Below are 11,992 nucleotides of genomic sequence, written 5' to 3' on the forward strand. Positions count from 1 at the left end.
TCGCTACGCTCTGCGCTTCTCCGTACCTATATGTTTTGGCTGTGTGGTGAAAAACAGAAGTATTACCTACCCTCTGAAGGCTATGGAAAAGGAGGTGCGCGCGTGAACAGCCCGATCGCGCCGGCCTTATTTCTAATAAAGCCAGTCAGCAACGGGAAGAACAACGAGGAAAATACCGCAACTAAAAAAAGGTCTTGCGTTTCAAAATTAATTGTACCCCTCAAGTAAGACGACGTAATCGCGAATAACTGGAATGGTGGCTGGGCAGGTAGGTATATCTTATCTACCTTGGGTGCCTGGGAGGTAGGTTGGTAGGTCAAGCACCTCTTACCTTAGGTACTTACTTGCCTCTCTGGTGATGCGGTAGGACTTATAGTCCTTGTAAGGTTCGTGATGTAGGTATATTTAGCCAGGTAGGTAGTTATAGGTAGTTAGTTATAGGTAGGTATATTAGGTCTCGCATATTTTTACCTTCTTCTCTATATCACACACAACTACTAGATACGGCTGTCACACTGCCGTTATAGCTGTATTCCTGTCGATAGGCACTTGGGCCAGCTGTTGACGGGTGTGGTCTTTCCGAATACGCCCTACCAACAGCGTGCCCACGCTGCTCCTCTTCAAGGGAAGGAGAACGACCTATGCATTACGATTGCGACAGCGATCGGAGCAATGACGTGCGTGATCAGTAGACGAACCTAACCGAATATCAGGTATCCGTCCAAAGTCACCTCGAGCTGAACAACCCCGCCAGCCCACTGCCCGCAAACCACTCCCTGTCCCTCGCCCAGCCCCTCAGCACCATGTCCAGGCCCAGCTTCACCGCGCCCGCGGCACGCTCCCTGGCCCAGGCCGGACGCATGGCCAGCGGCGGGCCGCGGGCCAGCCAGGTGATCAGGTGCACGCCGGCGTGGATGGCGGCGCGGAAGGCCACGTCGTCCGCCACCGCGCCGTAGCCCGCGAGGAACGCGTCGACGGCCCACGCGGCCGCCTGCGCGTCCTGGAAGTGCTTCCGCTCGCAGAGGTCGCCCACCATCTGGCCGAGGTCGTAGGCCCGGTGGCCGAACTGGACGAACTCCCAGTCGACGACGAAGAGCCCCGGCGCTTCGTCTCGCGTCTGGGTTTCCGAGATGAGGATGCTGGTGGTGAATATTCCGTCGTCAGTTCACCGCCGATTCGACAAGCTACAAGCATACAATGAAATAAGGAAAGAGGAGGGGGGGGGGGGGGGGGTCAAATATAAGAATGGCTTACTTGCCCGACCAAAAGTCGCCGTGGATAATTCCCCACTCGTCCCCGTGCGCATCCGCCCCCGACTTCTCGAACTCGTCAGCAGCCATTAGTTTGACCTCTTCCAGCGTCTTCCTATGGTCCCCGAGTACGTCCGGAAACTGCTCGAGGTTGCCGATGAAGCTGCCGTAGGTGACTAGATATTTCAATTTCCGCATAGGCTCGTTGGGGCCGATTTCGGCACCTCTATGAGCCCCGTCTCGCGACTGTGTCGAGGCCCACGAATGGAAGGAACGCAACCAGGAGCCCAAAGCATAGCCAATTGACGTGGCGAGAGGTTGGGAGAGGGGGACGTTGGCCGTGGGCGACACAAGGATCGTCTTCAAATCCACGGCATCTGGTATGTCCTGCAGGACCTGGGTGCTTGTGCTTTGATCAAAGAGGTAAAGATGCGGCGTTCTGACTAGGGAGCCGTCAGGTAAGTTGTTCAGAAGATTCAGAATAGACCCCTCAACTACCTGAACCTCGAAGTTAGCGAGACGCCAGAGACACGGTCACTAAAAAGGGCTGGCTACACAACGAGAAGCATCGATAGGCAAGTCCTTATTGAGTGCGGCAAAGTCGGCGGTGTACTTGACAATCACAGTCTCGACAGGTTTGTCATCTCCGAGGGGGAGAGGCCGGGTAAGAATGCCGCGGAAAACGAAGTTAGTAGTGCCGTTGACGAGCCGCGTGAGAGAAGAGCAAGAATACGGGGTTTCGGAGAGCTGCTCCAATACGCGGGTAACGAGCGCATCGAGCTCTGGCTGAGCTGGCGGTGCCATTTCTGCTCAGGCTAATAGGATTGGCAACTCCTCATACGAGAGTTTTACATGCAGCTGCGAAGAAAAATGGTATACCCTCACATTATTAGGGGTTTGGTACGGCCATGTATGACTCATAATACAAATGCCTGGTTCCATGCAAGTAATACAGTCTTCTAGGATAAGCTCATGCGTATCGCGGGATCCATATACGATACTTCTCGTCCAATGGGCTGAAAGCCATGTCTACGTCTTGAGCCTAGCTTTCTCCGTCTTCGTCTCACGTACTCACCTACGGGGTTGCAGTGGGATCTACGGCCTAGCGGCCACTCGCCGGAGCTTGACCCCGCAGATATGTGCCCTCCGGGGGGGTCCCTGCCGGTAGTCTCACATATATTGCTGCGACAATAGCGCCGGATATCTCCTGGTTGCCGGATCGATATAGTGCAGCCGGAGCTTTAGAGCGCGGATGTGTATATACAACCCCGATCTCAGACGAGGTTTGGTCAGAATTGATATTCTTATTAGCTAGTAACTAACACTTCTCATAATATATATAGCTATCAAGTTAAAAAAAAAAAAAGTAAACGGCCACACTTCTCCCTTGTAGTGTAGGTAGGTTATATAGCTTTCAGTATGACAATATACCTTACCTATGTGATTGGTTGCACCTTCATAGTATTAGAACCGGAACTCTGTAGGTTAAGCCCAAGAGGAGGCCCCGGCAGAGGAGATACGAGCCAACCGTCTGAGACTGCTGGGGTTGGATAACATAGAAATGTGCATCCGCTTACTATAGAGGAAGCCATACAGATGCAGCTATAAACAACGTGTGTAGCAGCGTCTTATCCGCCGCAAGAGTTAGTTGAGGTAAGAATGACATGGTTAAAGACATCGTATCAGAAAACGGCATGCGTTCGACAGGGAACCGTATGATACTACCGAATATCCAATGACAGCAAACTCGCTACGAATGCAGTGCCCTGCAAAAGGCAGGAAAAGCAATATCAAAGTAGCACATCTCTCTCTCTCTCTCTCTCTCGCTAGTCGTCACGTAGGTACGCACTCCTAAGGACTGCCACGTAAGCTCTCACCTCTAGCCCACAAACCAACAACACCTGTTACGCCGGGTGTTCGGTTTCTAGCCTCCCCTACCCTACATCGGGTGTTCGGTTTCTAGCCTCCTCTACGCCGGGTGTTTGGTTTCTAGCCTCCCCTATATCGGGTGTTCGGTTTCTAGTAATCTAACCCCCCCTCGTGAGCCACGTGTCCCTCTCGCTACTTGGGGGCCCTGAAATACCAACACCTGCCAAGCTAGGTGTTGCGATTCCAGACTCTCCTCTAGGCGCAATGATAACAAGCGGATATGGGATAAAGATTGGATCGACTGCCCAGGCTATCTATCAAGGAGAGAAACGAGCGGTCTATATACGGACGTTCCAGTCGCTCTCGAGGTATGCCTAGAATCCCTACATCCCCTGACAGTCTAGAATCGCAACACCTAGCTTGGCAGGTGTTGGTATTTTAGAGCCCCCGAGTAGCGAGAGGGATACGTGGTTTATAAGGGGGAAGAGGGGTCAGATGGCTAACTCCCGATAAGGGAGGCTAGGAACCGAACACCCGGCGTAACAGGTGTTAGTTTGTGGACTAGAGGTGAGAGCTTACGTGGCAATCCTTAGGAGTGCGTGCCTACGTGACAGGAGAAGAGTCGTAGATTATTGAACTTCATTCATTCATTTGATGACCACCCTATGAGCCATTCCTATAAAACTCCAGGTGCCTGAAAATAAACCGTGAGCGTCAGGAGGGAGGAGGAATCCCGGTACACATGCTTAAGCGGTGGCCATTTATTCGGCGGTGAGCTCGGCCAGCCTTGCCTTGACTCTCTCGATCTTCTGCTCCTTGGTGGACTTGGGCGTCTTGTACTTCTTGGATTCGGCCTTCCATTCCTCCTTGGTCTTCTTGGGGCCCTCGCTCTCGGCCTTCTTGAAGGGGTCCTCTCGGATGGCAGCGTGGGCCTCGGTGTAGAGCTCCTCGAGACCGTCGGCCTCTAGGTCGTCCTCGAGGTACTTCTGGAACTGGCTCTTGTATCGCTCCTCGTCGTCGTCCGCCAGATTCTCCATGTACTCGGCGACGTGGCCACCATAGATGTACTTCTTCAGGGTCTCGGCGTCGAGCTCCTCCGACTCCACATCGTAACCGGGGAATCGGTTCTCCGAGTGGGGGACTAGGATACCGCCATCGGAAGCACCCTTCATAACGCCGAAGACGCGGGCACCGGTCGAAGTTCGCGCGAGGCCGACATCAAGGAAAGCCTTGAAGGGCCTTCGATCCTCGCCGTCGTGCTCGGCAGCCTCGGTCAGGGTGAACTCTCCATCGGGCTCCTCGACGCCGGCGAAGGTCTCATCAAGGCCGAGCTTCTTGAGGACACGGCGGGCGAGGAGCAGGCCGGTGGCGTAGGCGGCAGCCCAGTTGGTTAGGCCGTGCTCGATGCCGTAGGCCCGGAGTTCGTGAGAGTAGGCGGCGGCGAAGATCTTGTCGCCGGAAATCTCTGAGGTGACGATCTGGGTGATGATGTCGCGGTTGCTGAAGCGGACGACCAGACGGTACTTGGGGGCGTTGTACTTGTTCTTGGCCTGGGTGATGAGGCGCTTACGAGCGTAGTAGTCTGTCTTTCCCTGACGACGGCGCTTGTACTTGGTCTGGAAGCGGCTGCAGGATTCACCATCGTCAGCTTTGCACTCCCCTTTCCCGCTCTCGCACCACGGATATCGCAGCATCCGGGGTGGGGATACTCACCTGTAGTAGGCGCTGCTCTTGACCGCCTTGTCGAAGGCCTGTCGAGATAGGACCGAGTCAGCAATTTGCGCTTCAGGTATCATCTCTCCTCCGAAGCATCTTGCATGGACTCTCTCTCAACACCGTCCCAGGACGGGTCAATGCTACATGTACGCAATGCTGGCCATTTCTGGCACTGGGACGGCCGCATGTTCACGTCACACTCACCATCTTGACTGATTGGGGCGAGGGGCGGGGGAGGTGATGTCGGCGCAGTTATCGGGATGTGTGGTTTGCAGAAGGGAGACGGCAAAGGTCGAGGGCGCTTTTTGGATAGAAAATTAATGTGTCGACTTCATTTGTGTTTCTGTGGGCGAAAATTCGCTTCCAACTCGATAAGCCCTCCCCGTCTGTAAGTTGGGTGGGGCACGAGTTCCAAGCCGGTACCTGTGTAGTACATAGTGGGCGGCAAAAGTTGTGAATGTGGGATGCCAAGAAACAGGGGGTAAGTTTGTACCCTCAACCTTATAAGAACTTTTTATTTTTAAGGAGGTCGTACTAGTAAGGGATAGGGAAATTTCCTTTCAAATGCATTTCTAACTGCCGTGCGAAAGTGCACTCAATGTATTCTTTTTTGTAAGAAAATATTGCCTTACATATTGCCTTAGAGCATGGTCATAAGCTGTGGTGGTGGTGGTGGTGGTGGTGGTATAGCTAACTTAGTGGTGCTAGTGCATAGTAGTGGCAGCAGTGGCAGCGCAGTAGTAGCAGGACTCCTTAAAAATAAGAAGTTCTTAGAAGGTCGAGGGTACAAACTTACCCCCCGTTTCTATGCGTACCACATTCACAACTTTTACCCTCTATTATGTAGATACTTAGGTACCTTGGATTGTTGTTGAGTGCTTATCTAACCTGATGTGCCTATGACAAGTTGAACTCGGTAGAGATGTGGGGGTAGGTTGTTGGATGTACCTAGGTACCTGGCTATCTCGTGGAGCTGACCAGTCAGTCACTGTCAACGCCACCAGTGGGAGGAATCGATCCAGTAAGGAACCACTAGACCTAGGTAAACGCATCCGAGTAAATCAACCGAGGCTCGTCGAGTTGTCGAGGGGCACCTCGGCGAAGGCGCATTCATCTCTATTACGTTCGTCTTGCCGACAGGATGGTAGAATTGCACACCTACATAATTCCAGTGGACGAATTCGAACATATGAAGCTTCATCATAGCAAACGTCCACAGGCAATATACACCGGTATTCCCTAGCACACCCTTCGCAATCCCACACCGCTCCCGATGGCGACCCCGAAGCAGCCCAAGGTCCTCCTATTCGACATCGGCGGCGTCTGTGTAAGTCCTATATCCCACCAGCCAAGTCCCGACTTTCGTTGGTAGAACATCATTTGGAAGTTCTCTGTGACTGCTTGTGCGCGAATTCCCACGCCTGCGAATGCCTCGTTGTTACCCACCCGCCTTACCCGCCTAGCTGGCCGGGATCTCGTTCTCAAGAGCGGTATAACCAGGAACCCCAAAATTAACACCCACCTCCCCCAAAAACAGGTCGTGTCGCCCTTTCAGTCGATCCTAGACTACGAGCTCAGCCTGGGCATCCCGCCGGGGTGGGTCAACTACTCGATCTCGAAGACGGCGCCGGACGGGTTCTGGCACCGGCTGGAGCGGGGCGAGATCCCGCTCGACGACGCGTTCTACGCCGGGTTCAACGGGGACCTGCACGACGCGGGGCGGTGGGCGGCCTTCTACCGGGAGCAGCAGCAGCAGCAGCAGCAGCAGCGGGGGGCGGCCGCATCTGATGGTGGCGGTGGCGGGGCGGTGCCGCCGGTGCCGCGGCTCGACGGGCGCTGGCTGTTCGAGGACATGATGCGCGCGTCGATGGCGCCGGACCCGTGGATGTACCCGGCGCTGCGGGCGCTGCGGGCGCGCGGCGGGTTCGTGCTGGCGGCGCTGAGCAACACGGTGCGGTTCCCGCCCGGGCACGCGCTGTTCCGCGGCGACTCCTTCGCTGACGACCCGGTGCGCCGCCTCTTCGACGTCTTCGTGTCGTCGGCGCACGTCGGCCTGCGCAAGCCCGACCCGCGCATCTACGCGCTCGCGCTCGCCCGCGTCGACGCGTTCGCGCGCGCCCACGGCTGGCCCGACGGCGTGCGCCCCGACGAGGTCGTCTTCTTCGACGACATCGGCGAGAACCTCAAGGCCGCCCGCGCCGCCGGCTTCCGCACCGTCAAGGTCCCCCTCGGCAGGACCTACGAGGCCGTCGACGAGCTCGAGGCCATCACCGGGCTCCAGCTGGCCGGCGACCACCCGCGCGTGCCGGTCCGGCCGAAGATGGGTGGAGATGCCAAGGCTAAGATATAGATGGATATTATATTATCTAGACGTGTAAACGTGCCTAAGGGTTACCTTTGCCGGGGCGGGGAGTAGGTGTATATAACGTGAGTAGGGGATGCGGTAACCTACGGGTTGGGTGTCAGCGGGTGGTATTTTGGGATGGGCAATTCTTTACATATCGAAACCTAGACGCATTGTTGATGAGCGTTCTGCTGGCTCCTCTCCCGCGTGCATAGATTGCAACGCTATGATCCCCCTTGGAATTGTTACGGTTTGGGGCATGCTGCCTTAGCTGCCATGAAACTGGGAGGTGTACTTTGATAGCTCCAAAACGACCTATCACCTTCTAGGCCCAGAGGAATATTTCGCGATTCGACGGTAGATGAAGACGCGGGGGCGAAGCGCGTAGGCGGCGTCACCCACTTACCTCCCTCTCTACGTAGTACTCTTCGAAAGCCGTCACGACGCGAACGGGTAGGAAGCTATCACTCGGAAACAGCCACAGGCAACCCTCTATTTCACATCGGCATAGATAACAGCCGGCATCGCGGCCGCCCTCGCCGGTGCCGACAGCAAGACGGACGGATACGCTACCCGCCGGCCGCCCTCCCCTGGCATTGCGACGCTCCTCGGCGCCTGAGAGCCGTACGCCACGTGCACCGCGACGCATCTGCATCCCCTTTCTTTAGCTCTACGGAGATATCTTAGGTAGTTCCCCCACCCCATCCTTGGCCCCTGCGTCGGTGTAGGGGATGGGTAGGTGGCAGTACGAGGCGGACCCGCAGCCGAAGACTAGCGCCTCGGTGTCGCAACTTATCTTCGGGGTCCGAGTCCGTGCTGCGACGCTGTGATCAATGAAACCGCATAGTGCAAGGCTTGGTAAGTCCTGCGCTTTACAGCCGACCGAGGAATTTTCTATCAGGGTTTTTGCTCTTCAATTCCTATTATGCAATTGATCCAGCGAGAAAAGGCAGAAAAGAAAAAAAAGGTGGCGAGGGGGGAAACGGGAGTCGGCGCAACATCCAACGTATCGCCTGCACCGACGAGCGCCCTCGCCATGCTATGAGTATTATAGACGGACTTGGCGCGGCGTATATACTAGGGAGTGTATGACGAGGAGGGCAAGGGGGGAGACCGCTGGTGCTGATGCCGACGGCGCCACCATTACCACAGTTGCAGCAGATGCTACAGCCCGTAGGCGGTCGCACGCGTGGCGGTCGCGCGAGAGGGTTATAAATAATACATAGATGGATGGAGATATGCACGCACGCCCTCAGGACTCATCCTCGAGCTGCGCTCTCTGGTTTCCTTTCTTCTCTTTCTTTTTTTCTCGCTATTTTATTTTATTCCAGCTTTTGGGGTTGAATTCCCGAAGCAGGAATGCGTATAACTTCTACGCATCGCATGTACGTGTGCACAAATGCGCGCATGGCTGCATAACTGCCTGTTGTGTGCACGACATAAAGATATACGCATTGTTATGTATGCCTGCGCAGTGAAACATGAAAAGACGACGAAACAATGAAACCACCGACGTCTTCGGCAGCGCTTTTCCGGCACTAAACCCGCCAGGCAGCCGTGCTGGGTGCATGCTCAGGCTGGTTGGTGGTGTGGTGGTGTGGTGGTTAGTGGTAGGGCTGTGTCTGTGTGGTTACGTGGTGTCAGCTTCGTCACTGATGGAACAGACAGTAGAGGCGGTGAGGCTGTTCCATGCCCCCATTCCTACCTACATACATACTTCATAGCTCCTACACAGTACTACGTAGTGCAGCTTCCCACATAGCCACGGGCGAAGAGTGCCGGAGAAACATATATCTCCATTGGGAGAAGAGGACAAAGTAGCGAGGTGGAGAGAACTGTTTTTTCCCCCTTCACATACAACGTCCCTGTTTTCTCCCAGTACGGGTCACATGTCCATCTTGGCCCGCTCCCCTCTCACACCCTTATGGATGTGCTACCTGGTAGGCATTAGGTAACTATGCAATTCTTCATCCTGGGCTCTGTCTCGACGGCTGAGAGGCACGAATAAAAATGCCCAGGAGAAACGCGGTGGGCCAGCCCACCGCATCCGGAAGCGATCTGTATGAAACTCTTGGGCTCCTCATCCCAGCTTATAGGGGGTTGAGCCAGGCTAATGGGTGCGACGGCAAACAAGAGATTCCTCCTGCGGCTGACCGACGGAGGCTGGCAAGTGGTCGAGGGCCTCGGATTAAAATTGAGGTGGGTAATCTTTCCCCATCTTCTTCCTCTTTGCCTTTCTTGGACGGAGGCTGACGACCCCCTTTACCCAGCTTAGCACCCAGTTCAGGCACAGTCTGGCGCCTTGGGGGCTGTTCCACAGTTATCCTTCTGGTCTCGCACCAGCCATACCAGGAACATAGCTTGGGGATTGATGCCGACGAGTCATGGTGATTCGTTGCTTAATCCCGTCAACAAGGGACGCGAGAGAGAGGCGTAACGACGTACAGCCACAGTGAGGACGTCACTGGCGCAAATAAAGGGGGCTTTGTGCAAGCCCTCTCTCTCCCTCCTCCATCCTTTTCCTCTCTCTCTCTCTCTCTCCTCTCCACGGTCGTGCACGCGTCTCGAAATTAAATCAGAAAACAATGGAGTCGAGATGGGGGGGAGGTGGTCAGAAGTAGCCTGTGCTTGGGACATAACATAGCAGCAATCCATCGTCTTGCTCTCCATATCCTCCTTTTTTTTTTTCCTCAACCGTTGCCAAGGCATTGATTGTTAACCTCCCGCGTCTCCTTCGCGCGAATATTTGCCGTACCTGGTTTCGAGTTTCTTTTTTTTTCCCTTCTTAATTCAATTTCTCTTGCGACGAAAAGAAAAATACGCGTCGCCCTCCTCCTCGATCCAGCCATCCTATTACCTTCTAACCGTTAACCCATCCGTCAATCAATCAATCAATCGGCCCGCCTTCCAACCCGACAGCTTCAGATCATTCACCCTCGTACCAATACGTTCCACTGTGTTTCTGTAAACATACTATACCGTACCGTACCGCGCGATAGCCATTCACCCAGCCTCCCTTTGTCCAATGTAAATCCCCAGGTCGAGGTAGCCACAAAGGAAGAGTCGACGAGAGCCGCAGCAGCAGAAAGTAGCCGCGCACACGTTGACACGGAATGATGCGTGATCGCTTTCCGTCCTATGGTATTCTTAAGGGACAGGGGCCGCCTTTGCGCGCCCCACCGCTGGATATTGATTCTTCTGGCTATCCTCTTGATACCTGCACTCTACCTGCTCTTCCAGAGCCGCTGGGCGGTTCAGCATCCCGTGTCGGCTGCAGAGAACTCGCGCGAGAGAGCTGGCTCCGACGCCACCAACCGGACCGAGAATGGCCTCCCGCTCTCCCACTACAACAGGAACAACCTCACCGTTAACCTCGTCGTCGCCTCGCTACAGCAGGACGACATCTCCTGGACCCAGAACATCCAGATACCGAACCTCAACATCATCCGCTACGTCAGCGACTCGATGGAAGCCGAGTATCACCCGCCCGTGCCGAGGAAGGGCCGAGAGGCCCTAATCTACCACACCTACATGTACGACTTCTACGATAAGCTGCCCGACATCACCATCTTCATTCACTCGGACGAGAGCCCGTGGCACGTCGAGGGCACGCTGAACTCGTCCATGACGTTCGCGCTCTCGCACCTCGACCTCGAGCAGGTCCTGCAGCGCAGGTACTTCAACCTGCGCGTGTCGTGGGACGGCGCGTGCCCGAACTGGATCAACACCACCAAGTCGGCCGCCGAGGGCAACGGCCAGAAGAAGGAGGAGCCCTACATGCGCGAGGCCTTCAGCGAGAACTTCCACACCAACGACGTGCCCGTGATCCTGGCGGGGCCGTGCTGCTCCCAGTTTGCCGTCACGCGCGACGCCGTGCGCCGGCACCCGCGGTCGCAGTACCGCATCACCATGGACTGGCTCGTGCAGACGGGCTGGACCGACTACATCACCGGCCGCGTGTGGGAACACATGTGGCCGTGGCTCTTCAAGGGCGAGGCGGTGGACTGCGCCGTCGAGTGGAAGGCCTACTGCCGCATGTACCACATCTGCTTCGACGCCGACAGCCGGTCGCGCATCACGAGCCTCGAGGAGGAGAAGAAGGAGCTCGAGAAGAGCTACGGGCTCCTCGACGAGCTCATAGACCTCTTCGGCAGCTCCAAGATTACGAAGCGTGTCGAGGAGATCAACGCTATCATGACGGCCGAGCTTGAAAACGCGCTCGAGAGGGGGAAGAGCGAGGCCGTGCGCATGGAGCTGCTGTCGGATTTGTACACTTCGTGACGCGGCTCGCCGTTTCTGGCCTGGTGAAAGCGCCTGCTAATAGTGGTGGTGGTGGGAGTGGGGGTGGTGGCGGTAACTATAGTATATGATACCCTAGAGTAATGCCTAAAAGGGCATTTTTTTTCTCAGTAAGATTCGGTCAAGTGGAAGTGTTCACCGTCTCTCTTCGAGCCTTGTCGGATTGCCATTTCCGAAGACTCGGTCGCTTTATGAAGTATTTGGGGTCCCCAGATTCCACCGATGCGGCCCAGCGGCGCAGTGGCGAAGAAAACGCTATTCTACTGACATGCTACCGAGACCATGTCCCGAAAATCCCACCCTGTCTCGTCTCCCTCCACCTGGGGTGGTTAAGAGGTGTCGCTCTCGGGTGAATAGCACCGGCGTCACCAATCGGACACGAAGCCACCGGCTCCTAGCCCGACTTTAGATCGCGACGACGAAGGACATCCAGACGGACTGGAATGGGGTTGCTGGGGACGGTGGAAATGGGACGAGAGATAGTGAACGGAGATGACCTGGTAACCCCGCAAAA

General features: G+C 55.5%; 5 protein-coding genes across 5 annotated transcripts; 3 read left to right on the plus strand and 2 right to left on the minus strand.

Moving 5' to 3' along the window:
• Positions 1 to 397: 397 nt before the first annotated feature.
• On the minus strand, positions 398 to 2,185 carry GGS23DRAFT_582424 (kinase-like domain-containing protein). Its single transcript, XM_051517231.1, has 3 exons — positions 1,806 to 2,185; positions 1,255 to 1,748; positions 398 to 1,139 (listed from the first exon to the last, which is right to left on the minus strand). Exons 1-3 carry the CDS (start codon positions 2,052 to 2,054, stop codon positions 728 to 730), a joined length of 1,155 nt encoding a protein of 384 aa, XP_051368789.1. The 5' UTR covers positions 2,055 to 2,185; the 3' UTR covers positions 398 to 727.
• Positions 2,186 to 3,629: 1,444 nt separating this feature from the next.
• Positions 3,630 to 5,200, minus strand: GGS23DRAFT_582446 (60S ribosomal protein L5). Its single transcript, XM_051517232.1, has 3 exons — positions 5,040 to 5,200; positions 4,833 to 4,870; positions 3,630 to 4,745 (listed from the first exon to the last, which is right to left on the minus strand). The coding sequence occupies exons 1-3, from the start codon at positions 5,040 to 5,042 to the stop codon at positions 3,881 to 3,883; spliced, it is 906 nt and encodes a 301-aa protein (XP_051368790.1). The 5' UTR covers positions 5,043 to 5,200; the 3' UTR covers positions 3,630 to 3,880.
• Positions 5,201 to 5,860: 660 nt separating this feature from the next.
• GGS23DRAFT_582454 (HAD-like protein) lies at positions 5,861 to 7,516 on the plus strand. Its single transcript, XM_051517233.1, has 2 exons — positions 5,861 to 6,162; positions 6,373 to 7,516. The coding sequence occupies exons 1-2, from the start codon at positions 6,109 to 6,111 to the stop codon at positions 7,183 to 7,185; spliced, it is 867 nt and encodes a 288-aa protein (XP_051368791.1). The 5' UTR covers positions 5,861 to 6,108; the 3' UTR covers positions 7,186 to 7,516.
• Positions 7,517 to 8,986: 1,470 nt separating this feature from the next.
• On the plus strand, positions 8,987 to 9,743 carry GGS23DRAFT_248155 (uncharacterized protein). Its single transcript, XM_051512235.1, has 3 exons — positions 8,987 to 9,130; positions 9,198 to 9,378; positions 9,455 to 9,743. Exons 1-3 carry the CDS (start codon positions 9,069 to 9,071, stop codon positions 9,614 to 9,616), a joined length of 405 nt encoding a protein of 134 aa, XP_051368792.1. The 5' UTR covers positions 8,987 to 9,068; the 3' UTR covers positions 9,617 to 9,743.
• Positions 9,744 to 10,102: 359 nt separating this feature from the next.
• On the plus strand, positions 10,103 to 11,666 carry GGS23DRAFT_248031 (uncharacterized protein). The gene has a single exon (XM_051512234.1). The coding sequence runs from the start codon at positions 10,318 to 10,320 to the stop codon at positions 11,458 to 11,460; it is 1,143 nt and encodes a 380-aa protein (XP_051368793.1). The 5' UTR covers positions 10,103 to 10,317; the 3' UTR covers positions 11,461 to 11,666.
• The last annotated feature ends 326 nt before the right edge of the window (positions 11,667 to 11,992 follow it).

Source organism: Durotheca rogersii, assembly GCF_024521655.1.
Source record: "Durotheca rogersii strain YMJ 92031201 chromosome Unknown GGS23scaffold_26, whole genome shotgun sequence".
Classification (NCBI taxonomy): Eukaryota; Fungi; Ascomycota; class Sordariomycetes; order Xylariales; family Xylariaceae; genus Durotheca; species Durotheca rogersii.